The sequence below is a fragment of the Sebastes umbrosus genome, chromosome 22 (genome assembly GCF_015220745.1).
Source record: "Sebastes umbrosus isolate fSebUmb1 chromosome 22, fSebUmb1.pri, whole genome shotgun sequence".
Lineage (NCBI taxonomy): Eukaryota > Metazoa > Chordata > Actinopteri > Perciformes > Sebastidae > Sebastes > Sebastes umbrosus.
Window position 1 is genome coordinate 18,526,844 of NC_051290.1, and position 20,992 is coordinate 18,547,835.

At 38.9% G+C, this 20,992-nt stretch overlaps 1 protein-coding gene across 7 annotated transcripts in view; it reads right to left on the reverse strand.

The window, feature by feature from the left end:
• Positions 1–20,992, reverse strand: part of kcnip4 (Kv channel interacting protein 4) — a 147,310-nt gene that overhangs the window by 40,944 nt on the left and 85,374 nt on the right. The window contains exon 1 of one of the 7 annotated variants that reach the window (XM_037758362.1): positions 19,185–19,668. The exons of the other annotated variants lie outside the window; for them this stretch is intronic. Coding sequence (XP_037614290.1) covers positions 19,185–19,242 — 58 coding nt within the window. The 5' untranslated portion in view covers positions 19,243–19,668. Of the gene's footprint in view, positions 1–19,184; positions 19,669–20,992 lie in introns of those variants that run through there. 7 annotated transcript variants of the gene reach the window in all.

Here is a 20,992-nt window from a genome sequence, read left to right on the forward strand (position 1 = left end):
AAATTGACTCAGTGATTCATGACAGCAATCTCGGTGAATTGTGTATCCTAATTTATAAGAACAGTATTGCACATTTTCTCCCATCTATTAGCAGAAGGGTGTGATATATCCACTAAAGCAACGCACTGAAAACAATCCGACTCATAGCTTGCCATAATCATGATCTTAAATGCTGATGAAATTTAATCTCAAATCTAAAATTGACACTACTACATGCTATGGGGCAAACATAATGTTATGCTTTATTGTATCTTGATTCGTAATTAGAAAAGAATAAAAGCAATTCACTTTCACCCTTCAAGCCAGGCTTAACGGTAAACTCATAAAACTTAATATTCCAAGCAAGGGGCATTCCTGAGGCAAGCTTTGGTCTAGGTGTTAATCTCCCACTACTAAATGTTCCAGTATTCCATTTCAAGTTAATTGTGTGGAGACATCCCTTGATATAACAGTATTAAATGAGAGAGAGAGAGAGAGAGAGAGAGTCGTTTTGTTCATAGATCTATGAAGCGGATCAGATATCACTTAGCAGCAGAGCAGTCAGTAGATTAAAGTAAAGGTTTAATGACCCGAAAGAGAAACACATAAATTAAAAAACAAAACAAAAGTAAATTACACACCATGAGTCACTACGTATCAATCAAGTTTGTTAAATATAAATGTATTTAGCCCGTATTATTAATCCCTGTGGCAGAGGTAACTGAAATTACTGTCAAGAAATTTCCTGAAATTCTGAACACATAAATGAACAGGGTTGTAATTTAATATACAGTCTAATACAGAATCTATAGTATAATAGCAGTACTCTGAGTTGAGACAGTTCCACCAAACCTTGCAACAATTAACAGCACCATATTTTTGTGTGGTAAACAATCACATCAGAGTGTTATATTGGGAGGTGGCGGAACAATGTGTGAGAATTTTGCACACATACAGAAACTGAGAGAACACTCAAAGCATGAGCTCATGCTTAGCACCATCAGCTTTCACACATCTGTGAAGCAAAAGCCAAAACAAGTTCCCAAGACCCTCATTTAGCTGAACTACAATGAACTCAATAATTTTTATGCTATCGACTTATCGTATGATACTGTATATGGATATGATCTCAATAACTTTACAGTTATCGACTTATCATACGATATAGAGACATGACCCCTCCAATTTTTCTGCTATCGACTAATCGTACGGTACATGGACATGACCTCGGTCATTTTGCTTACCTCGATATTGCCCGTAGTGTTTAAATGCCTGTTTGTTTAGATAAGAAAGTCACCAACATTTTAGCCAACATGATGCCAGAACAAACAGCAGGGTTTTCCCTACCATTATACAACTTGGATATTTCTTATCTCTGCTAACAGATCCCTTGAGTCCATTTTATTTAATGTTTTGGTTGTGTGGTTTTACTTTATTTATGTTTTATTTATTTAGGTTATTTCATTTTTTTTTTCATATTCCAATTCCAATGTCTGAATATCTTTGAGAATTAATGTTCATTGCTCTTTTAAAGGTGTACTTGCATTATTACGCTATTATATTATCATTACATCAGTGGCATAAAATGTTCTTAAAATGAAAATAATATTGTTTATCGCAATGATTTCTGGGATAATATATCATGTGACAAAAGTAGTTATCGTGACAGGCTTAGTAGCAGCTTTAAGGTCTTTAAACGTATCTCTGCTGACAAATTGCCAAACAGCTCTTGCTATTTGGACCAGTTGCTTGTAAGGATTGTAAAACCAATTTGTGAGTCAGAAATCCTTACTGCAATTAAAAGAGCTCATGCTGAAAGAGATGGGATGTTTGGAGAGCATTTCCAGGCCAGCAGACACAAGGTGAGATCCAGACAAGAGGTCTAATACTTCTACTAATGATATAAAGTCTGTTGGCTTATTTATTAGCTTATGTATTCAGTGGCCTCAAAAAAAAAACAACTTTGTGAAATGCAAAGCGAGGTAGCTCAAACAGTAGGCTACTGATTGTACAGGTTCCATAATCAGCAATGCGTTACTGTATACAACTCAACACTTCCAACTCAAGTGTTTTTCAATCAAGGCAGAAAACAATCTGCCCTTTTACACGGCTGCCTGCGGAGAGAGCATGAAGCTAATTACAGCACCGTACATGTGGATTCTGAAAATCAGTGACTAGTAGCTCCCGTGTCATTGCTGTGATTGATGATAGAGTACGGCTAATGCCTCTGGAAACACCACTAACAGTGTTTAATCCAGTGGAAAGCCATGAGGCACACCATTATGCCTGTAATACCTGTCTTAGACTCCGAGCTATTATCAAAATGTATAATAAATTGTAGAGTTTTTAATAGTCCTTCACTGAATAATATACAACTGATTTGTTTAGAACGTCAAAAGGAGGCAATAAAGAGCACATTAGTAATGATAACATGTATAGGAATTATAGTACAAATATTAAAAAAGAGACAGATGGGTGTGATTTCTAACTCAGTAGAGGAAATATTTTATTTCATAAAAGACCAGTGCCAAGATTGCTCTATTCAACCACTGGCTTCTCCGATTCCTTCCTATTTCTATATTTCAGACACTAATGACTGCTGAAGTGTATACTGTAACTGTCACCAAATTAGCTTTAACCTTTTGTACTGAAGCAGGGTATATTATCCTTAACCTCCAAAAGGCCTGTGAAAGCATGTCAAAGCAGCAAGGAAGATCACAAGCGTGCTTCAGTCTCAGCTTACAAATATTTATAAAAAGCAAGCAATTAGGATGGGACATGCTTTTTTCACTGTGCTGAACAGAGATTGATCTTTTGCCCGTAGTTGCTTTAAGATGCCTGCCTCATTTACTCCTGCAGTTATTCTTTCTGCAAGTTAATGTCACTACAGTTTATGCATTTTTAATGTGTACAGTATTATGTTGTTGGATTTCTATCTGGTTGTAAAGCACTTTGTAAACGATGAGTGGACTGCATTTATATAGCGCCTTTCTACCTTACCGGATAAAGTGCTTGGGTTCTAGGGGTGGGGGATAAAAGTCAATAAAGCATAGTATCGCGATATTTTGCTTGCCAATATTTTATCGATACAGAAGTATCAAAGTATCGACTATATAAACTATTAACCTCTTAACAATCCGACTGGCCTGGCAGCGATTCTGTCTCCCAAAAACTGGCATGGCCATTTTCAAAAGGGGTCCCTTGACCTCTCACCTCAAGATATCTGAAACTGTATCTTATTTGATAAAACAGATGTTGACAAACTGCATAATTTGCAGATGTAAAAAGGTAATATATCGCAGTATTCAGCATATCGCAAAAAAATTAAATCGCAATAACATCGTATCGTGACTTAAGTATCATGATAATATTGTATCGTGGGGATCGAACCACCAACCTTGTGATTAAAGGAGGACCCGCTTTATCTCCTGAGCCATAGATGCCCTTTAAATCAAATCAATATTCTCTTAAACAGATGAATTACACAACAGGAAACATTATTTGGTAAATTGATTGAATGGCTAAAAGTAAATGTCAGAGCGAGGTGAAACCATTCGTAGGATTTGGACATTTAAACTGATTCATCAACTGTTTATTTAGTAATTTATTTATTCATGCTGTTATAGTAATTGTAAAAAAAAAAGTGGGGGAAAACCCTCAGCTTTGCTAGACACAGGTCTCCACTTCAATACCAGACTAGCAGCTGGTGTGACTGGTTGAGACTGACAGTAAGCTTTGGTTCCCTCTGCTGGCACATCTGCTCACTCTCACATGTACTTGAATGTAATGCAAATGTTAAATGGGCAGCACTACTGCTGAGAACCAAAACATATTAGCTTTTCTTCATCCCAAACTTGAAAAATCAGCCCTTTAGCTCAAAAAACAGCACATTTAACATATTTATGAGCTTATGCTGATGAGCTTTTAATATACTTCGACACTGTTCATGCTGGTATTGTTTGTGCAAATAATGGAAGATATATCAATTTTTGATGTTATGATAGAAGAAAGGCTCCCAGCCTCATGTTTTGTTATTTTGTCACGTTCTCTGGCTCACCAAACTATTATAATATGTTGTTTCATTTTCCATAAAAGTAACAGATGTAATAAAAAAAACACATTATCAAAACACATGTCTAAAAGCCACGCCATGGCAGCCGGCGTGCCAAAGATTAAGCCCCTTCATTTCCTTTCAGCGACAGTACCGTATTTGTCTCTTACTCTTACTTAAGAAACCATGTGTTGTAAAGCACCATATGCATTAAGACATCGTCTCAGCAAATACTATTATGATGCAAACTCATTTTTCCTCCATTGTTCATTCACACTGGGGAATATTAGGCTCCTCTATGCATCCAAACCATGTGCTTTTTGTGATAAACAGGAATGTGGAAATTGAGAGTATTGTTAAAGCCTTGCACAGCTTAGGCCTTTGTTCAAATCATCTCATACGTTTCCCCTGAGCAGTCTGGATGCATTTATATTCTTGTTCACGCACAGTTCTCAACTTCGTAACGAGAATACATGTTGAATCGCAGCTTTGTATCACACCAATGTGCCATGCAAACACTGAGATAAATACATCCAAAGGATCACAGAATGTATAGCCTGATCCCTAAACACAGCCCGGTCGCTTCAGCAAGGATTTAGCATAAAACCTGGAACAATGGGCGGATAAAGTGTGACAGTCTAAAGATATACAGTACGTAATGGAGGTCTACCTGCACAAACACAATATATGGGGCCCAGGTGTCTCGACTCAGTGGAGTGACAGGTGAGGATGATCGTATGGAGAGTGTACTGCCTTTGACAGTTGGATGTAGGGCTGTCCTTGACCGAAGACATTCTTAACGTCAACTAATAAACCGATTAGTTGATGTTGATGACGGTTTTCCCACAAAGAATCACACAAAAGCACCACTTTAAATCTTGTGTCTATAAGAGATGTGCTCATAAGTTTCTTAGAAATAAGTCATTCAGGAAGAAAAAAGCATAAAGAATGACTAATCGACTAAAGAAATCTTAGTCGACTAAGACCGCAACGGCCGATCAGTCGACTAATCGACTGAGAAGGGGCAGCCCTAGATGGATACAAGCATTGCTCTGTTCTACCAAATATTTGCTTAAAGTGGACTAAAGTACAATTACAGATCAAATGGTGACGATGCAGTAATTGGCTCTCGAACAGCATCCACACTTTTTGTAGTGAACAAAAAACAAAAAGTAAAAGAAATCATTCCCCTTGCCCTATAATTTGAGTTGAAATTCTAAGTGACAATCTGCACGGTGCTTCTTTTGTCCAGTTGTAATTGGAAACATTTGTTACATCCCTCCCTGGCTGGTGAAAGCCACACCTTCAGCAGGGGAATAATTTGCAAAAAAACTGCTGTATCAAAGGCTGCCCTTGTCAGCTGTCGCGTCCCCGCGTGTCGGTAACACACCACTGTCACGCCACTAAAGAGAGGCTGAAAAGAGGCGTTTGTGTCCGGCTGTATCGCAAGGCTATTTTTAACCAAAAGCCATCAAGTGGGAGAGTACCACAGAGTAATGAGCAGCTCTATACATTTTTTTCTTTCTCTGTGTCAGACTAAATTTGAATATGTTCTGTCATATAAATGGCTCTACATGCTTACAGTTTGAGAGTCCAGTGCTCACAATGAATTCTGGGTACTGTAGGCACAATTAAAAATAGGCAAAACCTCACTATAAGCAGAACAATATGATTTCCTTAGACAAAATTGGGTTCATTTGAAAAGGCTTCTACAAATACAGACATACTGTAGCTTAACAGACAGACTACAAGATTAAAATCGCTAAATTTCACTTTAAATAAGCGGGCACATGGATGCCCTGCCGCATCAATTTTGTTAGAACTTTTGAGTAAACTCTATCAAAGTGATTACAATGATTAAGCATTTTCCTCTTAGTTCCAGTTCAATTTATCAATAATTAAAATAAGCACTTGACATATTCATTCATAAAATAGTCTGCGTGTTTAATCAAAAATGGTGATTATAAATGGACTGATTTATTAATTAGTATGCACAATCCCCAAATGCCAGACATCTATCAGAATATTTGTAATATTTTTAATGTACTGTGAGGGCAATTAAGGATTTAATCAAGATTTTTTTTTTCTCATGATTGATTTTTTTTGGCATAGTAAATCATTTGCCACCTCTATCTATTGAACTAAAATACATTCTTTTCAAATCGGAAATCTTTAATCTTTTAAAACACCATTCATTATTCAAAAATATGTCGGGATTCATGTATTTCAGACCTCCACCAGCATAAACAAACTCCATATCTCGGTTTCTCCTCACACAAACAGTATGGGGACTAAAATGAAGGAAAGTGGCTTTAGTGGGATTTTCACAATCCCAGGTGTGAATGTGATTGTTGTTTGTTTATACAAAAACATTGTTTGGGATTTTAAACCAAGAAAACAGAATTACATCATGACAGTAAAAACCAATAAGGAAGCACAGCTTGGAAGAAAACAAACTTACATTGAGTAAATATTAGAAATAAACGTAAACTACGCAAATATTTCAACTCTAAATAACTTCTTTTACGCAGGCTGTTTGCAAGATGTTTGTTTGTGTCTCACTTGTGAAGCCCAGCCATAAGGCAAACAGCTTGGCAGCCTGTACAGTAAGTAGAGCGTATAAATAACAGGTGGTCTTCAGTGCCAGAGAGACCCGACGACTGAATATTAGATTCACACTTTCGAGAGCGATTCGGCATCTTATCGTACGCCACCTTGACAAATCTCCAGTGGGCACAGGCTCAACCATTGTTCTCTACGCTACATGGAAAACATGGAAAAGAAATAGAAAACTAAAACAAAGTTACATCACCAAGCAGAAGTTGTCTTTCACATTAACTGCTATCAATATGTGAACATAAATCACTGCATTACTACATAAGAGTAACATAACTTCGTGCAAACTTTTCATCAATAAAACGAGACAAACTTCTTCACTCTTCCTTTACAAGTAACTCAGTAACACTCGCTTTCTCACAGTTTGAAACAGATCATTTCTGAAGGGACAACACACAATCTTATTTTCATTTTGCCCTTTTCATTCTGAGGTAACAAGACAAAAGCAAATGCCATCATGGCACTGTCCAGCTTTCACTGGTTAAGATCCAGGTTGTGCAGAATTACATTCAGTCCTCAACTGTCTCACTCTCATTTAGATAAACAAGTTAGCCAACCCACAGATGATGCACGCTTTCACATCCAATCTAGTTGAATTCAGATGTAATAAACTAACCATCAAAGTGGAAGCAAAGATGCTACAAAGACTATTTGATGTAAAATGAAAGCTTGAAATGAAATTGAGATGCAGTGAAAAGTCAAAAACAAAAGATTAAAAGCATAATATCAGATTATAATATCAGGTGTCAGGTGAATCATGCAGAGATGCAACTTATTAAATTAAAGTAGCATGAAGGACAGCTACAGAGGCTTCAGTTTGATGAGTGACAGACTGAAAGTTGACCGTACAATGTGTGAATATCACATCTCTGACATTTTGATAAACTTATCCATTTCTAATGCTTATGTAAAGCTTGTAGTATGATGTATCTTTTCAGGATATTTACAAAAGGAGTAAAGCTTGTAGTGTTTTTTTTAGTCAAAATTATCATATGATAACCCAGAAAAGACAAAGATGAGAGCAACAGATGGGAGCCCTGAATCATGACTAAACATCTTGAGAGGCACTTTATCTTAACACATATTTAAAAATCAACAGATGATAACCTCCTCTGCAGATGCTTCAGACAAGCTCACAGTCAGTATACAGTCCCAACAAAGTACTTGGGCAACAACAAGTGGTTGATTACTACTAAAAGAGGGAAAAAAAACATCCCTTCCAAACGTGAAAGGAGTTTGCTGTTTCCTTACCGTCATAGCCGGCTTCCAACAAACCAAACCGCTCCAGCACCTTGACAAAGAGGACCACAAGCACCAGCACAGCAATCATTTCCAGTCCCTCCAAGTTCATAGTGAACATGTCGGACAGGTCACAGCTTGCCCATGGCCAGAGACACAGAGCCCAGCGTGCAGCACTGTCTGCAGGCCATTAAACTCCACTTAAAAGCCCTGAATCTCTGGGTCTGATGAGAGACCGGTACAAGTCAGGGAGGGAGGTAGAAAAGAAGTGTGTGGAAGAGAGAGGAAGGAGGGGGGGGGGGGGGGGGGGAGAGAGATGGAGTAGCAAGGATAAAGATGAGGGGGCGTGAGGAGAGAATGGAAAATAGAGGCAATGTGGAAAGAGTGAAGAGGAGGGATGAACCGGATCAAGGTGACAAAGAGGAAGAGATATGACAGACACAATGCTAAAAACAAAAGGAGAATGAGAGTTGGTTGTGATCCATCAGTTGCTGTGGCATACCGAGTACTGTTTGGGTGTGTGCAAAGGTCAAAAGCACCAAAGTCCAGAAAATAATTATTCACCACACTGTAATTCTAGATACACTAACGTTTATATATTTTAGCCAAAATAAAAGTTTTTTATCAGGATATTTTTGGTACAGAAATATCTCAACTGTTCAATGGACTGCCGTGAAATTTAGTTCACACATTCATGTTACCTTCAGGAACCTTTCTTCTAGCACCATCATCATTTCAAATAGTTTATACATATCCTGTGAAACTAATCCCATCAGCTGAACTTTGCGGTGAGTGCTAATTATCAATTAGGATGGTGTAAGGCTGCAACAAACAATCATTTTCATAGTCGACTAATCTGTTGATTATTTTCTCAATTAATCGATTAGTTGTTTGGTCTATAAAATATCAGAAAAGGGTGAAAAATGTCCAACAGTGTTCCCCAAAAATCCCCAAATGATATCCTCAAATGTCTTGTTTTGTCCACAACTCAAAGATATTATGTTTACTGTCATAGAGGAGTAAAGAAACCAGAAAATATTCGCATTTAAGAAGCTGGAATCAGAGAATATATATATATGTTTTTTCTTGAAAAATTACTCAAACCAATTATCAAAATAGTTGGCGATTAATTCAAAAGCTACTTAACAACAACTAAACGATTAATTGTCGCAGCTCTATGATGGTCAACATGATAAACATTACACCTAAACATCTAATAACCTAAATCATCGTTATAGCTCAACATCAGCATGTTTGCATGCTGACATTTAGCTCACAGCCTTACAGAGCTACTAACATGGCTGTAGACTCTTAGTCTTCTTAAACAGACAAAACTTTTTCAGATTCATTTCTATGTCTTGAAATGTCTTAATTAAATTCTGGACTGGTCTTTCTGTATAGCTTTTCTCTCTTTCCTATCCTTGTTATTGTTTTCCATAATAATGAAACAAATCTATACTTTAGGACAAAGTGCTTGCAAAATACTTCAGAAATGCCAGACAACCTGTGAAGATATAATAACCCCCTAATCATCTCTATGGTCCCAAGAGAACAAAAGACACAGCGTATCACAAACACCGCTTTTTGTCTGAACAATAGTGGCAAATCAGAGCACAATTGCTGTCACTGACAGAAAGAACACCACGCCGTTCCTCCCTAAGCCAAAAGATGTCCAATAGTTCCCACCTTTTCAATATTGTAAGGAATATTGCCGTGCCCGTTAAGGAACTAATAACGGGCACGGCTGAGCTGTGGCTCAGCAAAGAAGCTGTGGGTGGACTGATAGGTGCAAAATGTCAGCTCGAGAAATAACCTGCTTGTATGACCTCGCCGTCACCTGGACTCAAAATAAAGCACCAAACCTTAAGGGAGGGATGACAAGGGAGAGGTCAGAGAGAAAGACAACACGGCAGAGAACAAAGGACTCGGAGGTTGCGAGTTGAAATGTGCTTGCGGTCAGCAGCAGGTGGCTGCTGGAGACAAAGGAAAAGCATTCATCCTGATTCTCTCAGTAAATATATAATACTAGTAGTTTTGTATTTTTCCAAACATGATAGGGTATATTAACATGTCAACAAATAAAATGATCAGTCCATCTTTTAAATCCATGAAATATATGCCCATTTCCTTCACTGCATCACATCCTATACATACTAAAACAGACATTCCCATGTTTTACAGCGTGACTTGGATGTGTTTCTAAAATGTGCCACATAAACTATAACATCTGGCTGCCAAAAAGCAGATGAAAGGAGCTTAAGGCTTTTATCAAATTTTCAAAAAGAGCCCAAAAAAAGCAAGATATTTCTTTCATGCAGTGCAATATCCACCACAGCCTAATACAAAAACACAGTAAGATGATCCTCCATTCATCATCACAGCCCGTCAGCTCAAAGGGAATTGTTAGGACAGCCGGCGATTTACCATGGAAACAACCTCTGCTCTGTGCATGCTATTGGGCGGCTCATTTAGCCCACTATCAGTTACTTTTCTTTATTTGTGGCAGCTGAGCAGGAGCCAAATATAGCTCCCTCCCGAGCCCCAAGAGTGTGTGCTCTGTCTCTGGACATGACAGGGCAGGCAAGTGCGTAGGAAGCTCCACAGAACACGGGCTGGAAAGGTGATAAGAAGGTGTGATAGAAGTCTGGCAGGCAAAAGACAGAAAGGAAATGGAACTTCCAGGTGTGTTTTAATTTGAACTTCCTTTTTGCTTTTGTTTCCGACATGTGTTTCTACTCAACACTAATACTGGAACATGACCTAATCTCAAAGAAACTTCCTGTACTTTCTGACATCTGCTCTCCAATCACCACACAACTTTGCATATAGGGCGTAATCAAGGCCCTTGGCTAATAATGGTAATGAAAATAATCAAGGTTTGTGCATATCATCAGCACACAGTATGCTGTATCAATCAGTGTGTGATTGGTGATGAAGGTAATTGCCAGTGCGGAGCATTGTTGTGTGTTGGTTAAAGCTGGGAACACGCACTTTACTGTTGGTGGTAGAGAACGTCTGCACCACCTGGTAACTGACAATCTGCTGCATGACAAATACACCAGGTTAGAAGTTGAGCAGGGTATAAAATAAGTTGTTATGATGCCCATTGGGATTTGTGATAATTATGATGATAATACACAAACAATGTTGTGGCTAAGAGTTTATTACATATTGATATTTGAAAACAAAACTGGATGCCGTATTGCTTTGCTGATTGTTCCTTGATGACTTTCATTTCTTTTTAAAGGGTAAGACTGATGATATATTTTTATTTTTATTATTGTGAGCAAATCTCATTAAACGACCACAAAACAACAATGAAATTATCTTATTAACAAGTATTGCCTGTTCAGCCAAAGCCTGATATCTCTTATTCTCTGTCTTCAAAATGATCCATACTGTTGCACTGGGTGATATGTTCCTTCAATACCATGAGCATGGGCACTGTAGTTTTTTTTTTTTTTACCCAATGCCACATACATTCACCTGTTGCTGTAAATCTAGAGCAGTCAGTCCGAAAGGCTGGGTCGCAGGAGATTTTATGGTCGCCAAATAAATTTGCAGAATTTCTTCCATAGTCTTTTAAGATTTATATCTGCAGTACGTCTTTGCACCACATGAGGAAGCCTGAATGTACGTATTGTAGCCTACTTATAACATGAATCCAATATGAAAGGCTAGTGTGCATTCTGTTTATTTTACTGATGAGAGGAAAAAAACTGTTAACTCCACCTAAATGCATTTATTTTGTCTCATCTATAAAGTAAATGTTTTCAATAACATGCAGGGCTCAACAATAAGGATTGCCCGCTTGCAAGTAAAATGCCACGACGGCTAGTAAATCCAGCAACTCACTTGCCCGATAAACACTTGAGCTGATGATGGAAGTAGCTAAGGAGTTAGCCACATCGTCTCCTTCTCATCTCTGTTGAGAGTTGCACATGCGCAGTACCGATCGGGCACTCGCAAAAAAAAGGTGGCGGGTAAAGTTTATGAGCTTAAGTGCAAGCGAGCATTTAAATGATCCTGGAAACAGGAGTTTAGTTGGGTTCATTTACTTAAATAAAGTTTAAACATGGAAATTAAGTTTGGTCTTTGTTGTTATTTGATAACCGCTAATAAATAAAACATTTTGTGTAGGGTTAAGTAAAAAATGACTTTGGGGAAGCAGATCTCTGACCCACTTGCCCAATCGGGCAAGTGAAAAAAAAAAAAGAATGTTGAACCTTGACACCCTGGTGCATTAAACAAAAGTTGGGATATATCGAATGTATATCTCTTTGAAATGACTGGTTTACCGATTCAAGATAATATGAAGTGATGCAGAAATGACTGTAAAAATGGTCAGGACTGCTCATTTGCGCTCACTCTTCTCCCGATTTATGAATACGTTTTTGAAAATTATGAATTGGGTCACAATGGTTTGTCATTTTGAAAAAGTCGGCCCCAGAAAAAAAAAAGTTTGGTTAAAACTGCACTACAGCACCAATTTCTATCAATCCACCGCTGAAAGTAGTCCCAAATGCACCATTCCCTCCTGTTTAAGTAACATTAGCTTAAAAACAACAGTGCCCAGCTGTTTTAGGAAATGATTCCGCCTTCTTTAAAAATGAAAGTATATATGTATATGAGCCAATTATAAAGATCTACATCTAAAGTACGAAAGAACTGGGTTTGACAGCCATAGACAAAGTGAGTAAGTTGGAAAGTATTGAGAGATGAGCTAACGCATTCTTGGTTTTGGTCTTTTCATTGGAGTTGTTGACAATAATAAAAATATATAGTATTGCCAGCCTTACCATTTAATATATTCAACTTATTGATGCACTAAAACTCAGCCTGCAGCTGAAAGCAATTCCTTTCTTTACACTATTCAGTCCTGGAGTCTCTGGAGACTAAACCACCAGTGCTGACCGTCTAGTGTCTGCACTATTAGAGTGAAGCATCAAATCAACGGGAATTTTCTGTTTGTGTACAATTCCTACTCACAATAAGGGATTAGCCCTCTTTGTCCTCCCTATATTTAGGCCTATTTACCTCAAAGTGATTGCAACTGTGATTGGTAGGCATGCAGGTAAAACCTCCTCTTAACTTAAATGAATAAACACAATGGAAGGAAAAATCTGTTTCCTTACATTTACTTAAATCAAGTTACAATTGAATTCCCATCTCCGGACCGAGCGCAAGGCGTTTAAACAAATTAATGTCCTCCATTTGTTTGGAGAAATTACACAAGAGGGCCTCAGTGGCCTGTAACCTTCAGATAATATGGTTAATTGTAAATTAATGTGATTTGGGTCTTGTTAAATTCCCAGCAATGGATCGTGGTGCAACGGAAAGAGAATATGACCTTATACAAAGTACTCACAAGCAATAAAATCAAACTCGCTCTTTGTTTTTAACAATATTAAAGGGCATTCAGGGTTCTGCTATGAACGACAGGAGACATGAAGAGTGAACTCTTGCAAAAATAAGTATTTCAGATAATCTGAAAGAGCTTTGATAAATGACAACATGACAGGACTCACATTTATTATCCTGCTTCCTACATTTAATTATCATAATTTCAACATGGGTTTGAAATGCAGTGCATTTCCGTCAATCAGCCATTAAAATGCTCTACTGTTTTTTTCAATTCTTCTTACTGCAAGAAGCTTGTTTGTTGGATTTTGCTGCCATCAAGTGGAAACTGCCAGAACCAACAACTCAAACCTCTGAACCAGGTGGAAGAAACTGGCTGATTAATGGGTCAAAACTGCTCCAGAAGAGAGCAGTTTAAATACTGTCAATACAACTAAATGTGAAGCAATTGCTTCCACTATTGTTTTTGTTATTAGTGCATTACAATATTGGCCATGTTGTGGCACATTACACTATCTAACTATAAAGCAAGGAATCTCTGTATGTCTTTCTGTATGTCCTTCGCATATCTCGAGAACTGCTTGTCTCGATCTGCTTCACCCTTGGCAGGCGTATTGCCGGGGACCGAAGGGAGTGCAGAGTCAAATATGGTGCAATTTGGCAAGATGTTGACACTATAACAATGAACTTTATGTTTTGGACTCTAACTTTTTAACAATAAGTCTCAGAAATTAAAAATAAATGTTCCTGGATTTTGTGGGTCCAGGCAAATCTATCCATACAACACACGCACAGCTGAAAAAATGCCATATCTCCTGGACACTTTGTGCTATTGTGATTACATTTGGTGGACATGTGTTGATATGATGTCTGAGTGTCCATGACCAATTTGGTGCCATTGACCAATAAATGGCGCTGTAGCAGCATTATCGAACTATAAAGGAAGGTATGTATGTATGACTGACCTTTGCATATCTCTAGAACCGTTCATCCTATCACCTTCACACTTGGCAGGTGCAAGCAGCCGTGCTGCGTTTCTAAAGAACGCTGCAAGCAGCATTTCTGGTGGCTAAGCAATCGGCCCGCTGCGGGCGGGCACGCGATCCGAACGGGCACTGTGCTAGTTTACTTAAAGGTTGACTTGAAAAAATGGACTTGATATTCTGGGTAATACTAGACTATTACTCATATTCCCCTAGTATTTTCCTTGTCTTCATTAATAGATGTATGATGTGTTTTTCTTCAAGGTTATGAGGAAAAACAAATGGTTATGAAGGCTTAGGCTTGGACTGGTTATTGTACTTATACTTATTTTGCATTGTCTATCTAATGATAAATGATGATTTCTTCTATTTTCATTTGTATTTTTACATATATACAGCCTGTAGCTTTAGCATAAGGATGTGTCGTCTCACATTGTCAAATTACTGCCTGATGAAGGTCAATGACAGAAACGTTCTACAGACCGAAACTGCCTACATTATGGTGGTGAAGGAGGTGTTAAAGCGAACCAGGGCTGCACCCTCGGGGGGCACTAAGTATCTGTGTCTGCTCTGCAGATGTCAGTATGCGCTGCCATGACCCACTGTGAGCCACATCACCGCCTGTACACGGCTGAGCCCACTTTTTTCTGCACCTGCGGAGCTTCTCCGAGCAGGATGCTGGTCATTAATCCAGTTCTAAGTGAGCCCTCTTAATACCGGTCACCGTGGCCTGTGGGAGCGGAGTGATTAATTTCACAGAACAAAACTGCTGCACTTGAGTGCCACGCCGCGACGGGAAAACCCAAAACAAGCTCGCAGCCCAAAAGCCAACTGATGCAGCTCCTCTTTTCAATTTAAATGCTAATTTAGAAAACTGAAAAAACAGTACAGTATAATGACACAGTGACTTTGAAAAGAGCTGAGATTACATGTTACTGATAACAAAGAGGGGAAAAAGAAACCCAGAGGGAAGTGGGAGCTGTATAAGTGACCCTTCCTCATTTCCTCATATAAGAGTAGCCTTTGTACATTTGCATATCATAAATATGAATATCTGATGTCTTTTACACGGCATGTGGCTTCACAAAATCAGTGACATTTTCAAACTGTTGGGAGAAGAAATCTATTTCATTTCAAGATAATTTTTTTAAAATGCAAGGTAAGCCTTATATCAGAACCATGTTGGAAAGTGCTGCAGTGAACAGCTCCTCAGAGCAATTCATAAAGGACAATTAGCTTCTGAATATCATGTACCCTATATAAACGACCACTGGGCATTTACCAGAATCCTTAGAGGACTTCTCATTGGCTTGCAGTTCATCCTGTGATATGGATCAATACACTTGCACTTGAGGTGAGATGAGAGTGCTAAGGAACCATGTGCATACCAAATGTTCCCTCAAATCTCTGTCACATTGTGACATCCACCCGGCGCTTCTGAACAAGATGAGTAGTTCTGCGTAAAATGCTGCATGTGACAGATGGGTTGGAAAATTTTAATGAGAACAATTTGAAGAGGTTTGGACATATGGTTCATTTCACAGTGATTATGTGTCTTTGACTAAGAGACTGTCTATGAATACAATTTATACTGTTAAAACTATTAGTTTTTTTGAGACTAAAGGGGACATGCATTAGTCAAAGATTTTGCCTGAAAGAAATTAAACTTGTTTACAATATGGTGTCGGCTGGAGCTACAGAGAAAGCGGACTTGAGTTTCAATACATTCTTTTTGCTGCCATTATATTCAGCTAGGGAATCTAAATCTCAGAGATTGCTTATTTAAAGAGTATGGAATGTGTTTTCATGTGATCAGATTTGGCTATGAGCGAGCGATCGTGTTGATTGGTGGCATTGGCTACCCCTAAAAATGACAGCTGCTCTCCCTGTGGTCGGCCAAAGTCTCCACTCAGTTCTGTAAACACCAGAAGGCATGGAGGAAGACGGGGCCAGCAACAAGAACCGCGCTGGACATCTCCAACACCCCTTGTGTTAATGTCACGAGGAATTAGCTCAAGAAAGCAAACCTCAGCATATCTCAACTTTGTTTATGTTACTTATCAGTTCAGCTCAATAACCAATGGTGCTTTTACTCTGGGAAACCGGCTTTGTTGAACAAATTTCATCTGCGTTTTGTGTTCTTTACTCTCCCAGTTGGTAGCCTGAGTCACAGTTAATGTTTTGTTGTTTCCATTCGCACAGCTCTGCTTCTGAGTGTACCTATCTCACTCCTACACAAACTCTACTCATAACAGCTCCCGGCAACGCAAACAGGCAAGACATTTCAAATGATATTGACAGAAAGCACGACAAGGCCAAACACATCAGCGAGCAGCACCATAATGGCGCTGGCGTGTCTCTTATCCTTCGGACATTTGGAGCGCTGTGGGAACACTCGAGTTTTCAAAATGAGTTGGAGGGCAGAGTTTATGGGTGCTTATTGGAACACCATCTCTTGTCATGTAGATGAGTGCGCCTATGAAAATTAATGGAAGGTATTAGAGTGGGTAGTGGAGTAGCACTAAGGTCTCTCAGACGGTGCATGTTTAATTCTTTTGTCCTCATCTAAAGAGCACTACATAATGTGAATCAGTATGTTACATGATTTTGCAAAATATTTTATAGAAATCTCAATTAAAAAGACTTTTGAGCTGGATTTCCTTAATAAACTCATTTTATTTTGACCTTCTTTGAGGATAGGAGAAGTAGTAGTAAGAGGAGTGTTATCATTTCTGAAATGCAACAACTAATATGTCTCTACTAACAATTATTTTCATTATCAATACATTTTTGTATACTTTCCTTAATTAATAGATTGATTGATCAAAGAATCAAACTCAAATTGCAGCTCAAAACTCAAAGATATTCACCTTACAATGATACAAAAAAAGAGAAAAGCAGCAATTGTACTATTTGAGAAACTGGAACCAGCAAATGGTTGGCTTTATTGTTTGGTAATTGAATTAATTATCTGTTGATTAATCCACAGCTAATTGTTTGATGTAGAAAATGTTTGAAAATTGTGTAAAATAACTAAAATTTCCCAGAACCAAATTTGTAATATTCAGATTAAGGCTGCAAATAAATAATGACTATTTTCATTGCCGAATAATCTGTTGATTATTTTCTCGATTAATCGATTAGTTGTTTGGTCTATAAAATATCAGAAAAGGGTTAAAAATGTCAATCAGTGTTTCTCAAAGACCAAGATTACGTCCCTCAATTCTTGTTTTGTCCACAACTCAAAGATATTCAGTTTACTGTCATAGAGGAGTCATGACTTTGTTCTTAAAAAAAAAAATACTTAAAGCGATTAATCGATCATCAAAATAGTTGGCGATTAACTTAATAGTTGAAAACTAATCAATGGAGTAATCGTTGCAGCTCTACAGCTAACTAATCTATTATTTAATAATTTAATCAACTAACTGAGCCTTCACTAAACCCCTCCCCCAAACAGTGATTGCCCAATCATAGCTTGGAACTACAGGCTGTGTACAAAAAAGCTATTTATACAATGAGATAGCATTACCTTCACCAAAGTCATTGTTCAGTCCTCATCCTAATTGCTTTTTCTCTCATAATGTTAAAAGTGAAACCTACCGCTTGAAAATATGAACAATAAAGTGTAAATCTCTCGCAAACCGGGTTATGTTAGAATGAAAATCAGTCCGATTTTTTACAGGATTCATGTTAAAAGTCAGCTGAAGACAGCATTTTCAAACAACTCATGGAGTATAAGTTAGCTTATTAGCTGGCTAGAGCTGATAAAATCTGTTGGCAACAGTTGTCATTTCATCCAACGTCGCCAGCTAGAAAAGCCTGCTTTTGTCTTCCTCTGTCTGAAACATTATTCTTCAAAGATGACAATGAATTTTGATGGTTTAGTCTGTCACTCTCGTCACTGTAAACTGCAGTCTGTGAGAACAGAAAGCTTGACAGGCGTAGCTACAGTACATTTGTTTTGTTTTTTTGTGTTAGTCATCAACCAACTGCTGTGTTATCCTCTATGCTCAAAATGTTCCTTTATCTGCTTGACTAATAGCTGAAAACAATACATAGGTCCATCTCCAATTAAGCATGGTAATGTGGTAAAGTAGATGTGTATACTGTAAGACTGTGTGTGCTTCTGGATCCCATGTTCTCTTTTCTAGGTTCCTGTGAAAACGGCTTACAGTGCACACAAAGTGCCCGCACTTTGATCTATTGCTTGAGAGAGTTACAAAGAGCCCCTCACTTATTTTGCTTTCAAGCTCTCTCCCAATACCCCAGTGAGATATGACTTACTGTACTTTAAGTGTCATCCATTGTGTCTGTCTCTAACAGTTACTGTCCGCCGGCCACCCACTAAATATTTCATTGTTCTTTAATAAAGACCGGACTTCCTCGTCTTTTGTTACAGTGACAAGCTGTGACGGTGATGCTGATCGGCACGTTATCGCAGGGAGACAGAGATGTAACATAAGCTTGTGCGTCTGCGTTGGCAGAGAATCAATGTGGCGTGCTGTGTGTGTGTCTGTGTGTGTGTGTGTGTGTGTGTGTGCTGCCACTGTAAAATCAATGTTGGGGGAAAAGCAAATGGAAAAAGTCGAGCAAGTTTGTGGAGTTCAGACTGAAATGTTTACCAAAACGTGGCCGATTTCAGGTCAATTTCATGGACTGCTGGTGTGGAAACATGAATTCAGATGGGATTATAGAGAAAACAGCAGAGTAATGGGGAACTTTCTGGACATCTAAGTCCAAAACGCACACAGACTGGTGCAGGACAATATCAAACACAGAACGCGCAATTTATCTGTGTGAGTATTTTAACAATAATTTCACAGGCTGAAGCTCAACATAAAGAAAGACCAACATCTTTTCATGCAGACAGGCAATTATCTTTCTTCTTCGGCAATTAGTTTAGCTGTTAACACGTAAATTAAACCGTCTCCTCACGTTCCCATCAAGCCTACCTGTTGTCTTGCGTCTTTGTTTCGGCTGAAGAGAGAAGATGACCATTAAAGCTCCCATGATGCCCTCCAGACTTTTCTCGCCAAGCGATCTGGAAGTCCTGCTAGATTTCACACACTTCCACTCCCACACTAGGTCTGGCTTGAGAGTGAAAAAACAAAACAAAGAGATGCTGGGAAGCCTCACGTGAAAAAATGAAGCCTCCGATGCAAACTTCCCTTTATATTCACCCCGGCTAGGTGGGCAGAACCAAGAGGAATAGGAGTGGGAGTAAAAAACAGTTTTGAATTTTGACGCGCACGCTCCGCAGCCCCCTCCCTTCCTCTATTTTCCCGCTCTGAAGTGAGACCTTGCTATCTGATCTCTGCTCTGCAGAAGCTACTTTGTACCAGTTGAGCGTGCTCGATAAGGGAGCCAGTGAGAAGCTGCATGGGAGAGTGGTACTGCCACCCTTTTCGGCAGATCTCTCCTCACAGAGGGAGGGAGAGATGGGAGGAAGGCGAGAGAGCACATGCTGTGGATAACCATTATTCCTTACTAGCTGCCTTTTAACTACATCTCCCGCTGGGGAGGGCAGGAGAAAACCATGCTGCGTCCACGACTGAGTAAAGGCTGAGAGCTCACGATGCCAGTGGCTGGTCATTATATATTTAAATTATGCACAAGCAATCATGTGTGAGCACCGTCTGTCTCTTCTACCTACTAATGCTGACGAGCCACTTCGTAAACAGATTAATGAAAGAAGGATATTCCTGTGGTAACATTATTTAATTCATCCACTGTAGCTGAAACACGTCTTCAAATCAGCAGATGATAACTGAAATTATTATTATTTCAGGCTTTCTTGTAGTCCCAAAAGACATTCTAGTTTAACTCAATAATAATTTAATCCCTCTGATATATAATGCAAAGGCTGGCAGTCATATTTGTAGCCAAAAGAGGAAATAAACAATAAACAGAAAGAGGAATGCCAGTTTGACCCTCACACCCTCTGGATAAATCCATCATACATTATATTTAAAGTGAGAATTTGTACTTGCAATACTGATTCAGTCTTCACAAGAAAAATGAGAAAACCTCCTGCTTTCATGTGAAAGTTATTTCCCATCCCGTCATATAACCTTTGAAAAAAAGTGATTGCCTCTTCAGAGTTGATCCTGCGACTGCTTATTTGGCAGATTCAGACCGACTTCGGGGGAAGATCCTCAGGATTATGGTGAAGGTCTGAAGGTCAGATTCACGTTCAGGCCCACATCATTTCCCTTTCCGTCCTTTTCCGCCAACTGTGCCACCCACGCGCAATTCAATTCATGAACTGTGTGACGGCAGTCCAATTCAGAAACGGAACAGCTAACCACTGCAATCAAGTGTCAATTTGCACCCACTCCGTTGACCTGCTTCCTGACGGCCACATGTACTCTGCTGCTCTGATGCCTCCTACGTATGTGAGAGAGAAGGTAAGGTATAATGTAGGGCAGACTAATGTAGGGCAGACTCTGTAAACTGTACACAAACTGTGTACACAAACACACACAAACATGTTGGTTGTTCTGAAAGTATCAAACTTAAACTCTTAATATTTCTGACTTTGGTGACTCTAAGAGGTAGAGTCAACAAACAAGACTAAGAATCTAGAGCCATGCTAGCGGCTCTGTAAAGGCACAGCAGCGCTTTGAGCTGAATGCGTACGTCAGCATGCTAACATTGATGTAAGCAGGTTCTGAACCAGTAGGCAACCTCTGGGTCTGAAAAGTGAAGCCAGTGTTGAAGTGCCTTAAACTTGCATTCTTTCTAATATCCAGCAGGGGGC